Source organism: Oryctolagus cuniculus, chromosome 11 (assembly GCF_964237555.1).
Source record: "Oryctolagus cuniculus chromosome 11, mOryCun1.1, whole genome shotgun sequence".
In the NCBI taxonomy this organism is placed as follows: domain Eukaryota; kingdom Metazoa; phylum Chordata; class Mammalia; order Lagomorpha; family Leporidae; genus Oryctolagus; species Oryctolagus cuniculus.
In genome coordinates this window covers 64,831,443-64,849,575 of record NC_091442.1, presented here as the reverse complement: position 1 = coordinate 64,849,575, position 18,133 = coordinate 64,831,443, and the positions used below count along the sequence as shown (strand labels likewise).

The following is an 18,133-nucleotide window of genomic DNA, read 5'->3' as shown; positions in this document are numbered from 1 at the left end:
ATAAAGGACACAGAGATTAAAAAACCTGTGCACTATGGTGTAGTGGGTAAAGCTACCGCCTGCAATGTCAGCAGCTCATATGGGCGCCAGTTCGAGTCCCAGCTACTCTACTTCCCATCCAGCTCTTTGCTAAGCCCTGGGAAAGCAGTGGAAGATGGGCTAAGTCCTTGGTCCCCTGCATCTACATGGGAGACCTGGAAGAAGCTCCTGGCTCCTAAATGGCGCAGCTCCAGCAGTTGCAGTCATCTGGGGAGTGAATCAGTGGATGGAAGACCCCTCTCTCTCCTCTCTCTTACTCTCTCTACCTCTCCTTCTCTGTGTAACTCTGGCTTTCAAGTAAATAAATAAATCTTAAAAAAAAAAAAAAAAAAAAAACTCGTCCAAATTTTGTAGAAGACATGGTCTCATTACCTAACAGCAGATGGGCACCATTCACACACAGTGTCACAGTATCTCCTGGAGCACACCTTTGCAGCCTTGGTGATGGAGAAAGGTATGCTATGTAGTCATCTGCCTTTGCCAAGTTTAGCAAAAAATAGAGAGATGCTGTCCCCTGACCTTAGAACTTATATACAGCACATACACAAAGAAGATAATCAGATTCCCAGTTTCTCTATGTACGCTAAAACAACTTTTAAAAAAATTACTTTGCACATAAAACAGTCAACTTGGTTGGGAACTAGTGATTTGAGAACCAAGAGAAGACTGTGACCTTGAGGCTCTGAAAATACAAGGGTACTGAGGAAAAACACATAAAAGCTCCTCTTTGGAAAGAAAATAGGAAATCAGAAATGAATTCTTTCTTTTAGAAGATAAAATAGTTTTTAGACAAATGCTTGGCAGGACAGCTTATTGGTTTAAGGATAAAGACCCAAAATGAAATAAATTATACTTGTGAAAAATCTCTGACACCTGCAGAAGAAAATACAAAAACACTTCCAAGGGCCAGCACTATGGTGCAACAGGCCAAGCCTCCACCTGTGGCACAGCATCCAATATGAGCACCGGTTTGTGACCCAGCTGCTCCTCTTCTGATCCATTCTCTGCTTATAGTCTGGGAAAAGAGTAGAGGATGGGCCAAGTGCTTAGGCCCCTGCACCCACATGGGAGACCTAGAAGAAGCTCCTAGCTCCTCGCTTCAGATGAGCACAACTTTAGCCTTACAGCCATCTGGGGAATAAATCAATGAATGGAAGACCTCTCGCGTACGCGCACGATTTCTCTCTCTGTCTCTCTCTCTGCCTCTACCTCTCTGTAACTCTGCCTTTCAAATAAATTAATTTTTTAAAAATTTCCATTCATAGTAATTTTCTGGTTAGGTGATATCAAAGACTTATTGAAGATATCACATTTAAAGTTTATGAAACACTTAGGTAATCACACAAGAAATAAAACAATGGCTAGAATGATAATTCGACTGATATAATCAAAAAAGCTTCCTAATTTTCAAGCTGAAGTTATATTTTATTTTCAAAGCTATTAAAGTTCAGAACAAATTTCTAATAGTTCGGATGAATGATTCCAGTGGATGGAAAATCTCTCTGACTCTCTCTCTACCTCTCTCTATAACTCTTTCAAATAAATAAAATAAATACATCTCTGTTTAAAATTTCTGCAAGGAAAGTGCTTCTATAGGGGCAGGTGCTGTGGCGCAGCAGGTTAAAGCCCTGGCCTGAAGCGCCAACATCCCATATAGGCGCCGGTTCAAGATCCAGCTGCTCCACTTCTGATGCAGCTCTCTGCTATGGCCTGGGAAAGCAGCAGATGGCCCAAATCCTTGGGCCCCTGAACCCACGTGGGAGACCCAGAAGAAGCTCCTGGCTCCTGGCTTCGGATCAGCGCAGCTCCGGCCGTTGTGGCCAATTGGGGAGTGAACCATTGTGGAAGACTTCTCTCTCTCTAACTCTGACTTTCAAAAAAAAAAAAAAGAAAAGAAAAAGAAAAGTGCTTCTATTAATCCATTCATCCTTTAGAGGCTTCCAATAATTTCAAAACTAAATTTAAGTACAAATGAGAAAAAATTAAAATGTAATCCTATTGCTTACTTTATAATCATAAAAGCAATTTATTGTTATTCCAAACATTATATCCTCTCATGAAGAATCAATTGTATTGGCAGGTGTTTGATCTACCAGTTAATAGGCCTCCTGGGATACCTATGTTGCATATTAGAGTGCCTGAGTTCAAGTACTAGCTCTGCTCTTGATTCTAGCTTCCTGCTAATGAGCAGGAAGTCAGTAGATGATGGCTCTCAAGTAGTTGGGCTCTTGCCACCAACATGGGAGACCTAGATTGAGTTTCTGGCTCCCAACTTTGGTCTAGTCCAGGACCAACTGTTCAGGGCATCTGGGGAAAGAACTAGTGGATGGAAGCTGTCTCCCAAGTAAGTGAGTAAGTAAATAATTAATTAGGACAAAACAAAGAGTTAGTTGCAAGGACAAACTAAAAATGTTGGTGAACTGAAAAAAGAGGATGTAGGTAGCTCCTTAAAGTTAACTCAAGTGGTCGGCCATGTGGCACAGTGGCTTAAAGCCCTGGCCTGAAACACTGGCATCCCATATGGGTGCCAGTTCTAGTCCTGGCTGCTTCACTTCTGATCCAGCTCTCTGCTATGGCCTGGGATAGCAGAAGAGGATGGCCCAAGTCCTTGGGCCCCTGCACCCATGTGGGAGACCCAGAAGAAGCTCCTGGCTCCTGGCTCCAACTTCGAATCAGCACAACTCCGGCCGTTTCAGCCATCTGGGGTATGAATCAGAGGATGGAAGACCTCTCACTCTCTCTCTCTGTAACTCTCTGTAACTTCAAATAAATATAATAAATCTTAAAAAAAAAAAAAAAGTTAACTCAAAACATACTTGAGTTACCTTTTCAGAAATATAAAATCACAATATTTTAAAATAATTAGATATTAACACTCTTGTATAAATACAACAATCTTAATGATCCAGAATTTACCCCCCATAACCTATATAGCAAAGTAAAAAACTTCCATTTGCATTATTGTTTAGACAGCTATCCAAATAATGTTACCTTTTGGAGAACATCTAAAGCTGTAAGTACTGCTTCCTGTAAACTTGTCAAAACTGCTTCAGTGTAAGATGGAAGAATGAAAGGGGAGGCATCTGAACTTATTGGGACTGAAACAGCACTGTGCAATATTACTCCCAATTTCTGCAAGTCATCCATGTTGAAACCAGTTTTTATGTGTTGGTAGAGAGCTGGAAATATCTGAATTAAAGCTGTAAGAAAAGGTTGGCTGGGAATGAAAGTTAGTTTATCAAAAGTTATAGGAGGCTTAGTGCTTTCAGATCCAATTCTATACCACGTATTCCATGCAGCCCACCAGAGATTCAAATCTTCAAGCTCATCAGTAACTACTGGTGGCTCAGAGCTATTGTATCTTCCAAGTCTTTCTCCAACGGAATCTGTTCTTACAAATGGTCTGCTCATGCCAGGACCTGATATGGACCCTATCAGGACAGGCACAGGCACATTAACAACAGGCGGTGTCTCAGGTTTATCTGAGTCTCGAACAGGAGATACAATTTGTAAAATTTCCTGGAAGCTTTTCAGAGCAGCCAGAGATACTTCATTGTTTTTACTGAGTGCTGCCGATTGTATATGGTCAAGAAGAACATCCCAGGCTCTTGAAAAATCTCCTATATTAGAAAGGAAAAAATAAAATGTTAGCATAAAAGTGATCAAAATTTCTCTTAATGCTGGACAATTTAAAGTATATTTGCTTTATTTTTCTGCTTAAATTCCCACAGAACTAGAAAAAAATAAAAACCTATGACTGAGGGCCAGCATTGTGGCATAGCGAGTAAAGTGCCACCTGAGACTCCAGCAAACCATATGAGCACCAGTTCGAATCCTGGATGAGGCTCTGGGTTCCAGACTTCAGCCTGGCCCAGCCCTAGCCGTTGCAGCCATCTGGAAGAGTGAGCCATGGGATGGAAGCTTGTTCTCACTTTCTGTATTTCCCTCTCCTGAATTCTGACTTACAAACAAATCATTAAAAAATAAAAATAAAAAATCCATGACTGAAACTAATTATTCAGTAATATCTTTGGTCTATCCATCTAACATTATCAATAATTAAATAAGACTTTTTTTTTTTAAATTTGAATGTGTATGTGAGACAGAGATTTACTGATCAATCCCATTTCTGGTTCACTCCCCAAATGGCCACAACACCTAGGTCTGGACAAGGCCAAGGTCAGGAGCTGGGAACTCCATTTGGGTCTCCCACATGGGTGGCAGGGTCCCTGATATTTGGGTCATCATCTGCTGCCTTCCCTGGTGCATTAGCAGGGAGATGGATCTGAAGCAGGGTACTCGGGAGCCAACTATTCAGGAGCATTATTTTGGAGTGCATATAAATGTAGCAGCCAAAGTCTGGACTGTTGTTAAATAGATCAGGAATCATCTCACTCATGTAACGGGAATCGCAGTTGTATGTGCTTCAAGCTTAGCATTATGAACTTAATTTTTCTGCAATAAATTCAGTGATTTCTGGTTAAAAAAAAAAGGTGGTGGGGTAGGGAAGGAGAAACAACTCTTGCTCATTGGATCATTTCCCAAATGCCTGCAGAGCCAAGACTAGGCTAGGCTGAAGCCAGGAGCTGGGAACACAATGCAGGTCTCCCATATGGGTGGCAGGGACCCAAATTACTTGAGCCACCAGGAAAATACAGATTGTAAGTAAATTATAAGTTAAAAGTATTCTAACAAATTCTATTTTATAGCCCAGTGCTGTGGCATAGAGGGTGAAGCTGCCGTCTGCAGTGCTGGCATCCTACATGGGCCCCAGTTTGAGTCCCGGTTGCTCCACTTCCAATCCAGCACTCTGCTAAGGCCTGGGACAGCAGTAGAAAATGGCCCAAGTCCTTGGGCTCCTGCACCCACATGAGAGACCTTGAAGAAGCTCCTGGCTCCTGGTTTCGGATTGGCCCAGCTCTAGCCGTTACGGTCATTTGGGGAGTGAACCAGCGGATGGAGGACCTCTTACACTCTGTGCTTCTGCCTTTCTGTAACTCTGCCTTCTTCTTCTTCTTCTTCTTCTTTTTTTTTTTTTTTTTTTGACAGGCAGAGTGGACAGTGACAGAGAGAGAGGGAGAGAGAGAAAGGTCTTCCTTTTCCATTGTCTCACCCCCCAGTGGTCGCTGCAGACGGCGCACTGCGCTGATCCGAAGCCAGGAGCCAGGTGCTTCTCTCCTGGTCTCCCTCACGGGTGCAGGCCCCAAGGACTTGGGCCATCCTCCACTACACTCCTGGGCCACAGCAGAGAGCTGGACTGGAAGAGGAACAACTGGGACAGAATCCGGTGTCCCGACAGGGACTAGAACCCGGAGTGCCAGCGCCGCAGGCGGAGGATTAGCCTATTGAGCCACGGTGCTGGCCTTAAGATTTATTTTTATTTATTTGAAAGACAGAATTACAGAGAGAGGTAGAGAGAGAGAGAGAGAGAGAGAGAGAGAGAGAGAGAGGTCCTCCATCTGCTGGTCCACCCCCCAAATGGCCACAATGGCCCAAGCCCCGCCGATCGGAAGCCAGAAGCCAGGAGCGTCCTCCTGGTCTCCCACATGGAAGCAGGGGCCCAAGGACCTGGGCCGTCCGCCACTGCTATCCCAGGCCACAGAAGAGAGCCGGATTGGAAGAGGAGCAGCCGGGACTAGAACCGGCACCCACATGGCATGCTGGCGCCTCAGGGCCAGGGCCCTAAGCCGCTGCACCACAGCGCTGGCCCCCAACTCTGCCTTTCTTTTTTTTTTTTTTTTTTTTTTTTTTTTTTATTTTTTTTTTTTTGACAGGCAGAGTGGACAGTGAGAGAGAGAGACAGAGAGAAAGGTCTTCCTTTGCCGTTGGTTCACCCTCCAATGGCCGCCGCGGTTGGCGCGCTGCGGCCGGCGCACCGCGCTGATCCGATGGCAGGAGCCAGGAGCCAGGTGCTTTTCCTGGTCTCCCATGGGGTGCAGGGCCCAAGCACCTGGGCCATCCTCCACTGCACTCCCTGGCCACAGCAGAGGGCTGGCCTGGAAGAGGGGCAACCGGGACAGAATCCGGCGCCCCGACCGGGACTAGAACCCGGTGTGCCGGCGCCGCTAGGCGGAGGATTAGCCTAGTGAGCCGCGGCGCCGGCCCCAACTCTGCCTTTCAAATAAAATAAATAAAATAAATATTTAAAAATAAAAATTCCATTTTAAGACCATAAACAATTAAAGTACTTCTGCCTGTTACCATCTCAGTCCAAAAGTCAGATGAAATATGACATTTGCCAACTAATGATCTAATCCCAGATTTAGAATATTCAATGCTATTTAGGGAGACAAATTTTCTACCACTCCTCTATTAATATATTTTGTTTCTTGGAAGAAGTCTCCTTTCTAAAACACGTTATAATTATATATAGCACATGGTTATGTTAAAAATATGAACCTTATTCTAAAATAGCAAAAATCATTTACTAGTCTTCCAAGTCACATGATGTCTTTATATAAATCTACATCTAAATCTCTATTAGTTATTATTTTTAATATAAAGTAAATATGATGGCATTAAAAATGTTTAGTTTATCCAAATTCAGTTAATGTACAATTAAAATTTGTGCATTTCATCATATATAAAGTTCACAAAAGAAGAAAAAATTAAGGTTAAAAAATATATTTTGGGGGCTAGCGCTGTGGCATAGCAGGTAAAGCCCCAGGCTTGCAGTGCCAGTATCCCATATGGGCATTGGTTCAAGTCCTGGCTGCTCTACCTCCTATCTAGCTCTCTGCTATAGCCTGGGAAAGCAGTGGAAGAAGGCAGGTATGGTGGGAAGAATCACTGTATTCCTGAAGTTGTACTTATGAAATGCATGAAGTCTGTATTCCTTAAATACAAGATTTCTTTGGGGAGAAAAAAATATATATCTACATATATTTGAAGCTCAAAAGTACAAAATTCATGAAAAAAAGAGGAAAAGTACATAAAGGACACTATAAAAAAGTCAAGAAATTAAATATGCATTATGCTTTACCATACAAAGGTTAAAAAAAAAACAAAATAAATGAAATAAATACAATATTATGTGCAATATGTATACAGCTATGTACAAAAGTACTGTGGTCATATTTCTCTATTATCTCCATCAGAACCATCAAAATCAAAAGTATTATAATGTGTGCCCAGGTTTCTGAGTCTTAGTACTACTGACATTACCGGTTGTTTAATTCTTTGCTGTGAGAGGCATCATCCCTTGCCTCCATTTCCTAGATGGCAGTAATACCTGCTCCAACCTGTTTTGACAATAAAAAATATCTCCAGAATTGCTAAATGTTCTGTGAGGCATAAAACTGTTCCTGCTTGAGAAGCAATGTCCGACACCACCAACAGCTTCCTAACAATACTGTCACCTTTTCTTGCTTCCCCACCATTCTATAAACACCTACAAAAGTGAACTTTTTAAACTGCATATCTGATCACGTCACATGGACTAAAACTCTTCTCTACATGTTCTGTCTCTAAGACTGTCTGTACTGCACCTCACTTCTGCCTGATAAACTCCCACTTACTGTTTTTTTTTTCAAAGATTTATTTTATTTATTTGAATGTCAGAGTTACATAGAGAGAAAGAGAGAGAGAGAGAGAGAGAGAGAGAGAGAGAGGTCTTCCATCCGATAGTTCACTCCCCAGATGGCCACAACGGCTGGAGCTGTGCAGATCTGAAGCCAGGAGCCACAGCGCCGGCCCCTACTTACTGTTTAAACTTCAGGTATGGGGCTGGCACTGTGGCGCAGTGGGTTAATGCCCCAGCCTGAAGTGCCAGCATGCCATGTGGGCGCCGGTTCGAGACCCAGCTGCTCCACTTCCGATGCAGCTCTCTGCTATGGCTTGGGAAAGCAGCAGAAGACAGCCCAAGTCCTTGGCCCCTATACCCGCGTGGGAGACCTGGAAGAAGTTCCTGGCTCCTGGCTTCAGAATAGCTCTGCTCCAGCCATTGCAGCCAATTGGGGAGTGAACCAGCGGATGGAAGACCTGTCTCTGTCTCTCTCTCTCTCTCTCTCTCTCTCTCTCTTTCTGCCTCTGCTCTCTCTGTGTAACTCTGGCTTTCAAATAAATAAATCTTTAAAAAAACCTTCAGGGAAAATATTACTCTCAAGGAAATTTATCTGGATCTTACTGGTCAGGTGAAATACCTATTCTAAGCTAACAGTGTGTGACTCCTTTATAGCCATTTAACCACTGGTATAATTTTGTATTTATTGATCTAACTATGGTTCCTTCCTCATGCACATGACAAAAGGACAGGGTATATTTTTATTTTGCTATCATTGTATATCCCCGAAACGCTAGCCCACAGTCAACAGACATTAAACATTTTCTCAATGAAAATACAGATGTCCATACACATAAAGACTCTAAACCAAGTTGGATTTTCCTTGGCACTGTATATAAAGTCCAAAGGAATCTTCTGTATTTTTAAAATTTCCTTAAACATATATTACTGTGTAACCAGAAAAAAACAAATATACACACCTAAAGGTTGCAGTAAATATCTTCTTGTGTTGAAGATTCTTGCTACTCCAGCCAGTGTTAATACCCATGTCTCAGCCCACTGCTTCTCCGCTGTATCCCTTGAATGATGAATGAGAATATTGCCACCTCCAGACTCAATCTTTTCTTTGTCTGCAGTGGTAGAAGACTCTCGAACTCGGTCCAATAAATGAAAGAGTACCTAAATATTTATTGAAATGTCATATAAAAAATACTGATAATATAGCTTAAGTAACAGCATAGGAAACTAGAAGCTATTGCAAAAAACACACTTGATAGTATTATCAATCCTGTACATTGGTGGAAATCTGCCATCACAGGTAACCATATATTTTAAATTTAAGATAACAGAATATGAAAAATTAAATAAATTGAATAGAATATCATCTAAAACTCAAGTTGCCAAAAAAGCACCCAAAGGATAATTTATAAGAAAAGAATAAAGCTAGAAGAAGAGTCCAAGAAAAAAGTATAATTATGGGAGACATTTGGATAGAAGTTACTATGTAATTTTGGAACTAATAAGGGTGCTTGAAAACAACTAACAGGCAAGAACTGGTTGAGACTTGAGGAATGTTTACATTTAAAAAGGAGACTAAATGAAACTAAAAAAATGAACAGAGAGGTAGATATAGAATGTGAAACAGAAACCAAGGAAAGAAGAAAATAATCAAGTGTTAATCCTACTAAAAATGATTAGGATGAGGACTGAACATAGCCAAAGACTTGGCAATCAGAAGAGCACCTATTGTCTATGAACAATTTTTGTGGTTCTCAGTATGTGGTGTCTGAACCAGCAGAATCATCAGCATCACCTAGGAGCTGGACAGAAATCAAATTCTTGGAGGCTGGCATTGTGGTGCAGCAGGTTAAGCCTCTGCCTACAACACTGGCATCCCACATAAGCACTGGTTGGAGTCCCAGGTGCTCCACTTCTAATCCAGCTCCCTGCTAATGTGCCTAGAAAAGCAGAAGGTAGCCCATGTGCTTGGGCCCTGCATCCACACTGGAGACCCAAATGGAGTTCCAGGCTCCTGGCTTCATCTTGACACATTCCTGGCCATTGCATCCAAGGGAGTAAAATTTTTACTCTGGAGAGTAAATCAGTGGATGGAAGAGCTCTCTCTCTCTCTGTAACTCTGCCTTTCAAATAAATAAGTCTTTTAAAAAAAATTTAAAAAGAAACAGAGAGAAAAAAAAAACAAAGATATCAAATTCTTAGGCTCGACTCCAAGTCAAAATAAACCAGAGGTCGGCGCTGTAACTCACTAGGCTAATCCTCCGCCTGCGCTGCCGGCACCCCAGGTTTTAGTCCCAGTTGGGGCGCCGGATACTAGTCCCGGTTACTCCTCTTCCAGTCCAGCTCTCTGCTGTGGCCCGGGAAGGCAGCAGAGGATGGCCCAGGTGCTTGGGTCCCTGCACCCGCATGGGAAACCGGGAGGAAGCACCTGGCTCCTGGCTTCGGATCAGCGCAGCGCCAGCCGTAGCGGCCATTAGGGGAGTGAACCAACGGAAGGAAGACCTTTCTCTCTGTTCTCTCTCACTGTCTATAACTCTCTCTCTGTCGTTCTCTCACTGTCTAACTCTACCTGTCAAAAATAAAATAAACCAGAAACTCTGGAAGTGGACAGATTATGAAAATGGTGGCTCAGTAATCAGTGCTTTAAACAAGTCCTCTGGGTGAGTCAGTTACAGCACAGTTTAATGCTTAAGAGACCCTCAAGTAGAACTATCTGGAAATCAAATTATAAGGGCTAAGGAATAAAGGAAAGGCAGGGGGGAGGGTACCATAAATAAAATTTTATTAAAATAGAACAAATACAACAAAAAAGGAGAGATCTTTTGCAAACAGGGAATATTCACTAACAAGCTGTTGACTCTATAAGAAAGTTTAGTAAGCAGATGAAAAAGAAAATAATGTATATTTAATAAATGGACACAGACAATTTACCGGTGGGAGGTTACTTTTGTTTGGTGAGTTTGTAAGTAAATTTCATGGTGTTGGTTTATGAACATTTACAAAATTCTAATGTGACTATATTTGAATGACACAGATCTCCAAATTTAAAAAACAAGGTTCCCACTGCATTGTAACAAATTGACCATACTGTCATTTGAGGAAAGGGAGAAATTAAAAAGATAAGGGCAAAGGCAAAAACTGAGGCAGAGGTAGTAAAAGATAAATGTAGAAATAGAGAAATGAGGCTTTTAACATTTACTTTCTTCTGTAAGGTACAATTCAATACAACAAAGAAACATTTTCTGTTTTGTCAAATACATAAGTGTGTGTAAATTCTTTAAAAAGTTAAAAGGAACAGGTTTAATAGAAAAAGCACAAGTATGTCTCAGTTAAAAGCTCTGCAGCCCAAGCTATCTTACAGTACCTTCCAAATAACAGTGTGCCAGGTTGAATGCTGTAATAAAGTTCCATGTGCACCAATGGTAGAAAACAAGGTTTGTCCTGCACTCTTCCTGACAGCAGGACGGGGGTCCACACACAGTTCACCCAACTTCGCATAAAGACATAACCACAAGCAATCAAACGGTGGGGCAGGGTGGAACGGCCGATTTAAAACCACTCCCTTCTCTTCTGCATGCTTTTGCTGTGCTGCCTCTTCCTTATTTAATTCTTTTTCAATAACTTCCCCTCTTTGAAAAAAATAATCAGAAATATTCCACTACAAAGAAAAGTAGAAAATATCACTTTAATAATAGACTTGAGTTTAAAACATAGGTAAATATAAAACATTTCAAAAACATATAGAAAAATAAATAGTATAATGAACTTGAACATATTCACATATACCCACCACCTAGATACAATTGTTAACTATAAAAAATATCATAATAATACCATTAACACCTTAACTAAATTAGCAATTTCTTAATATCAGTTAATAATTCATGATTCCATACAAGAGAAATTATTGCCTCTAAACATGATAATCATCCTCAACCACATTAAAGTATAAAAATGATATTTCTCCCAAAGGTAAAAACATAAGAGATCCAATACTGTGAACATAATGCAAAATAAAGGGGCCTCAAAAAAAAAAAATCCAACAATAATTCAATCAACACTAAGCTAACCACTCTGTCTTTAGTAGAATTACATATGCAGTATACTTACTTTTTCCCCAATGATTACATTTTAATAGTCAAATATTGGGGCTGGTGCTGTGGCCTAACAGATAAAGCCACTGTCTGCAATGCCAGCATCCCCCATGGGTGCCATTTGAATCCTGTTTGCTCTGCTTCCAATCCAGCTCCCTACTAATATGCCTAGGAAAGCAGTAGAAGATGGCCCAAATCCTTAGGCTCCTGCACCCATGTGGGAGACCAGGAAGAAGCTCCTGGCTCCAGGCTTCAGATTGGCCTAGCTCTGCCCATTGTGGTCATTTCTCTTTTTCTGCCTCTCCCTCTCTAACTCTGCCTTTGAAATAAATAAATCTCTTTAAAAAATGTCAAATATTAACTTACACCTAGCTTATGAGGGAAATTTAAGTTCAACTCTATAAACCTGTGAGTTATAATATAAACTTAAAAGAAGTTAAACAAATGTCTTTAAATAAATATATGCTGTGAACAGCTCTCTTCATGTTTATTTCATGTAATATTAACAATACTGTTAATTTTATTATTTGTATATTCAAGATTTAAAAAATGAAGCTCAAGATGCCAATGATTTAATAATGAAGAGCAGTCGAACAGAATTAAAACACCTGTTTATTTTCAAAGTTTTGTCTCTTCCACTATTATATGCCATCTCCAAGTAGCTATTAAAGCAGTGTTGACAGATTATAAGACTTTATAAATGGGGCCGGTGCAGCGGCTCACTAGGCTAATCCTCCGCCTTGCGGCGCCATCACACCGGGTTCTAGTCCCGGTCGGGGCGCCGGATTCTGTCCCGGTTGCCCCTCTTCCAGGCCAGCTCTCTGCTGTGGCCAGGGAGTGCAGTAGAGGATTGCCCAAGTCCTTGGGCCCTGCACCCCATGGGAGACCAGGATAAGTACCTGGCTCCTGCCATCGGATCAGCACGGTGCGCCGGCCGCAGCGCGCTGGCCGCAGCGGCCAATGGAGGATGAACCAACGGCAAAGGAAGACCTTTCTCTCTGTTTCTCTCTCTCACTGTCCACTCTGCCTGTCAAAAAATTAAAAAAAAAAAAGACTTTATAAATGGTAATGCCTTTTATGTAAGTTTTATTGGCTAAATAATCCATGAAAACATTGATAATAAAGTAATATTTAAAAACAACCAAAAAATCAACCTATACACTAAAGTCAACTGAAGATTTTCCTTGTGTATACTATTATTGAATCCTCTCATGACAAACACTGTAAAAGTCAAACTTCAACTCATTATACTGAAACTACTCCAAATATTCTGCTATTACTGAATTATTCTTAAGTATTGTTATTTAACCCTCCGTGCAAGATTTAAATTTGATACATGTCATTGAAATAATTCCCCTGCAGTCAAAAGCATATGTGGTTAGCAATTACTCCCAACTGCACAATAGTGATTTCTGAATTATATTAGTATAAGAAAGGCAATGTTACTTACCAATAAACCTATTGAAGTTAAACTAATGTTGAGTTCTTGGTTATGAAGTCCGAAGCTACCTGCAACGTCTACAACTATCTGTAGGCAACTGCAAGGCATTGTTGGTAGAAAATCTGTCACAACCAACTGAAGACACTGGAATGCAGTTCTTATCAAAGATTCTCTACAAACACAAAAGGAAATTTTTATTGACATATTTAAAAGAAAATAAAAATACATACCTTACAATAATTTTAATTGAGCAAAATTTTATTGGAGGAAATCTTCTCTTAACATAGATCATATAATATTTAAACACTGACCTAAATATGAGTTGTTTAATTAAATTAATAAGAAATAAGCCTCATAGGTAAAAGAAATAAAAACAATGTATTAACAAAAGAAATAGAAAGTATTAATATTACATTATTGCTATTTGTACTTCAAATGACCCAACCAAAGAAAACTTAAGATGATGAGTGAGGAAAGATTATCCACAGCTACTTTTCTCCCCCACTGCATCCCTTTTATCTAGCACAGTGCCTAGCACACGTAAATATACACAAAGTACTCACTGAAGGAAAACAAGTCCCTTAATTCTTTTATACCTGTATTTACTTAAATCTTCAAAGGAATATATAATTCTACATCCAGTCTGTCAGAGAAGAATCTATTTTGAATTTCAAATGAAGACGTATTTTCTTTCAGTTAAAATTCTAGTTGTAAAAAACTAATAGTCAAAGTGACAATTATGATACTAACAACTTTTGAGTGCTTATTATGTCATATAATTTCTAAGCAATTTACACATTTTAGTTCATTTGGGCATTACAACAATGCCCTATTTTATACATTACATTGTGGACTAGAAGATGAAACTATCTTGACCTTAGTTGATCTCTTAAGAAAATTTATTATTATAAATATTTAAGAAAAAAATGGTTTTCCTTAATAGTCTCAAGCATCTTGATGATCTAAAACTTCTAGTCATTAAATTAAGAAAGTTCTACAATTCAGAATTGCAAATATATCCACTGAAAGAAAATATGTCTTCATTTGAAATTGCAGTATATCCAATCTTCTCACTGCAATGTCCTACACTAAACAAGCTCATATGCTTCCTTGCAATTTGCTCTTTCTTCTGTACTCCCTTTTAGGTAATTAAGCCACTACCCACTAAACTGCTTCAGAAATCTGGGAGTCATTCTTGATTGCTGAATCTTCCTTTGCCCCTAGAGTCAATTTGTTAAGTAGCTCAAACCCGTCTCTTGTTTCTAGAGAGCATTTAGTCACATAGAATCTCTCATTTTCTATCCTCCTGTCCATGCTGATGTTGCAGAATATCTATAAAATTACATCTGATCACATGATTCCTCTGCTTAAAGTCCTAAAATGTTTCCCAAAATGTATTTGAAAGTAATCCAAAAAGCTTATAGAAGCATAAAAGGGTTTTATAATTTGGCTCTGCCCCCTGCCACTAGTGCCCTATTCTTCTGTGGTCAAACAAACTACTTTCTTCCTGGAATTCTATTTCTAGGGCATGTTTTTCTTCTACACAATTCTACTTCCCGGGCAACAGTTATTTACCTGTGTAGTCAGAATAACTAGCAAGCACAATATTAGGAATATACAAGGTACAAAAAAATTTAATAAACAAATGAATAAAAAGTAATTTTAAAGTAATTTCTGAGATTCCAGTATATACAAGGAGGTCAAGTTCTAAATGCTATTTCACATCCAACCAAATATGTATTTTAACAAAATAAAACCAAATCTTTGGATGTATTATAAAACTTATTAGATTGGTTCATTTATCTTATTATAAGTTAGGAAGTTGTCTTATTATATAAATAGCCAATCAACAGCAATTCTTCCACCCTTCCAAAACAAAGATGATTCCTTAAAAATTCTCTGTAACCACTTGAAGGTAGATTTTTTTTTTTTTTTTTTGACAGGCAGAGTGGACAGTGAGAGAGAGAGACAGAGAGAAAGGTCTTCCTTTGCTGTTGGTTCACCCTCCAATGGCCGTTGCGGCCAGCGCACTGCACTGATCCGAAGCTGGGAGCCAGGTACTTCTCCTGGTCTTCCATGCGGGTGCAGGGCCCAAGCGCTTGGGCCATCCTCCACTACACTCCCTGGCCACAGCAGAGAGCTGGCCTGGAAGAGGGGCAACCGGGACAGAATCCGGCGCCCCGACCGGGACTAGAACCCGGTGTGATGGCGCCGCAAGGCGGAGGATTAGCCTAGTGAGCCGTAGCGCAGGCTGGAGGTAGAGTTAAGAGAAACTATTACAGATCTTGAACTTGGGCATGAAGGGCATCCATTAAAAGTTATTACTACCACAAGATTTTAGGATGGATTCTCTTTCCACCTCCACCACTTTTTCGATGTTAATTATAAACACTTACCCTTGATCATTTCTGATTGCTCCCATGACTCCAAGCACTAAAGGCCATCCAGGCCCAAGACTGTCTCCCTGACTCTGCAGAATCTGTAGCACACATTCTAATTGCTTGAGTCGGATATCTGGATGGTTAATATTGGACATCTCCTTTAATGGATTCAATAAAAGCAACTGCAGCCTCTGAAAAGGGAACAAGAAATGAATTAGGAAGAGAAGCCCAAAAAGACAAGAAGCTTTTGCTTTGCATTTTAAGTTTAAATTCACCTCCACTCAGACTATCATGGTAAGTAGAAATTTTTCTACTTAAATGAACATTAACTATGATTTCTCTAACAGCAGTCATCTGAGGCTTATTTTGGCATCTATCTCTACTTGTAAATAAAAGAAAAAAATCAGTCTTCAAAATGTCAGATTTCAGGATAAACTTTTTTATTTTTATTTTTTTAAAGAATTATCTATTTATTTTGAAAGTCAGATATACATAGAGAGAAGGAGACAAAGAAGGACAACCTTCCATCCACAGGCTCACTCCCCAGATAGCCACAACAGCCAGCACTGGGCCAGGCTGAGGCCAGGAGCCAGGGGCTTCATCCAGGTCTCCCATGTGAATGTCAGGGGCCTAAGCATTTCAGTCATCTTTTCCTGCTTTCCTTAGGCCATTAGCAGGGAGCTGGATCAGAAGTAGAGCAGTCAGAACACAAACCAGCGCCCATATGTGATGCCAGCATCACAGGCTGCAGCTTTATCTGCTATGCTAGAATGCCAGCCCCATTATCTTACTTTAAAAGACTTCAATTACAGACCCATATAGAAACAAAACTCACAAAAGCAAATATATCACCAGCTATATTTAAAGAGAGGCAAACAATTCCCAGTTCCTAAAATTACCTTGCACTTATTTATTAATGTGTGTCACTTCTCAAGTGTCATGTAATAAATGAAGCTATAGTATATCTAACAGTAAGTAAACGCCCTCTCTTCTTCGCCTTCACTTTGCTGCTCACGCTAAGCTGCTTGTGGCTGCTCGGAACCAAATGCTCACTGCACGCGGCTCTTGGCCAGCTCTCTGCTTGGTACTGACCCCTACTTAATTTCCAGACTTTTATTTCTCCCTTAGATTAAAGCCCTCACTCTCCCATGCATTTCTCTCACTAAATAAAAAGCTTAAAAACTTAAAAAAAAGTAAATGTGGTAGACTTCAATAAAAATGATATAAAACTACAAAATCTGTTGGGAGGATAAAATAAACACTCTGTTCTATCTCTTTCAGTATATAAAACACTTGCTTCATTCAAAACTTTCTTTTCTACAGGAATTCATCTATTTGGTTCATTGAGTGAACAAATATTTATTAAGCTCTCACTATGTGTTGGACACTTGAAGATGCTAAAATAAATGCACAAGAGGTAGGTGTTTAGCCTTGTGTCTAAGATGCTCATGTTGCACATCAGGGTGCCTGGGTTCGATTTCTAACTGGCTCCTGACCACAGTCTCCCACGAAAGCAGATCCTGGGAGGCAGCGGTGATGCTTCTCATGTAAGAGTCTTTGAACGCACTGCTGGCACCTGGCTTTGACTCCCGCCCACCACTTATCATTAAGGGTATTTAAGGAGTGATCAGCAGATTAAAGCTATTGTTGCCTCTCTAATACTTAAAAATAAATGAACAAGAAGATTCTTTTCAAAAATCTCAAATTGCAGAAAAAATATGAAATCACTAAAATGTAAGCTCTATAAGAGAGTAGATCTTGGGCTGGCACTGTGGCATAGTGGGTTAAACTGCTGCCTGCAGTGCTGGCATCCCACATGGGAGCTGGTTCAGGTCCTAGCTATTCCACTTCGATTCCAGCTCCCTGCTAATGTGCCTGGGTTCTAGAAAGATGGCCAAGCACTTAGTTCTCCCATGTGGGAGAGCTGGAAGAAGCTCCAGGCTCCTGGATTCAGATCAGCCCAACCCAGCTCTGGCTGTTGTGGCCATTTGGGGAGTGAACTAGTGGATGGAAGATTCTCTCGATTTCTCTCTCAGCCCAGCTCTGGCTGTTGTGGCCATTTAGGGAGTGAACTAGTGGATGGAAGATTCTCTCTCTCTCTGTAATTCTGCCTTTCAAATAAGTACATAAATCCTAAAAAAAAAAAAAAAAAAAAAAAAAAAAAAAAAAAAAGAGAGAGAGAGTGAGTGTAGATATTTTCTATCTTAACTCATCATTCTAATCTGTGCTATACTCAATATCTACTATGTACATATATGATGTGTTGAGTCAATTTGTAGGAGACAATTACAATACAGTAAGACAATGAGGGCAACGGAAATGGCTATTAAATGTATCAGTCCTACTCAGTCTCACCTCAGTCTTTTTATTTTTTTTTTTTATTTTTTATTTTTTGACTGGCAGAGTTAGACAGAGAGAGAGAGAGACAAAGAGAAAAGTCTTCCTTTCCTTTGGTTCACCCCCCAAATGGCCGGCACACTGCACTGATCCGAAGCCAGGAGCCAGATGCTTCCTCCTGGTCTCCCATGGGGTGCAGGGCCCAAGCACTTGGGCCATCCTCCACTGCCTTCCTGGGCCTCAGCAGAGAGCCGGATTGGAAGAGGAGCAACCAGGACAGAATCCAGAGCCCCAACCGGGACGAGAACCCAGGGTGCCAGCG

At 40.5% G+C, this 18,133-nt stretch overlaps 1 protein-coding gene across 6 annotated transcripts in view; it reads right to left on the bottom strand.

Moving 5' to 3' along the window:
• Positions 1 to 18,133, bottom strand: part of MON2 (MON2 homolog, regulator of endosome-to-Golgi trafficking) — a 124,885-nt gene that overhangs the window by 36,797 nt on the left and 69,955 nt on the right. For all 6 annotated transcript variants that reach the window (XR_007919691.2, XM_002711305.4, XM_002711303.4 and 3 more), the window contains 5 exons: positions 15,490 to 15,665; positions 13,103 to 13,265; positions 10,923 to 11,216; positions 8,521 to 8,719; positions 3,031 to 3,659 (listed from right to left, as the gene is read on the bottom strand). Coding sequence is in view for 5 of the 6 variants with exons in the window: in XM_002711305.4 (XP_002711351.1) it covers positions 3,031 to 3,659; positions 8,521 to 8,719; positions 10,923 to 11,216; positions 13,103 to 13,265; positions 15,490 to 15,665 (1,461 nt within the window). In the remaining variant the exon portion in view is untranslated. The remainder of the gene's footprint in view (positions 1 to 3,030; positions 3,660 to 8,520; positions 8,720 to 10,922; positions 11,217 to 13,102; positions 13,266 to 15,489; positions 15,666 to 18,133) is intronic.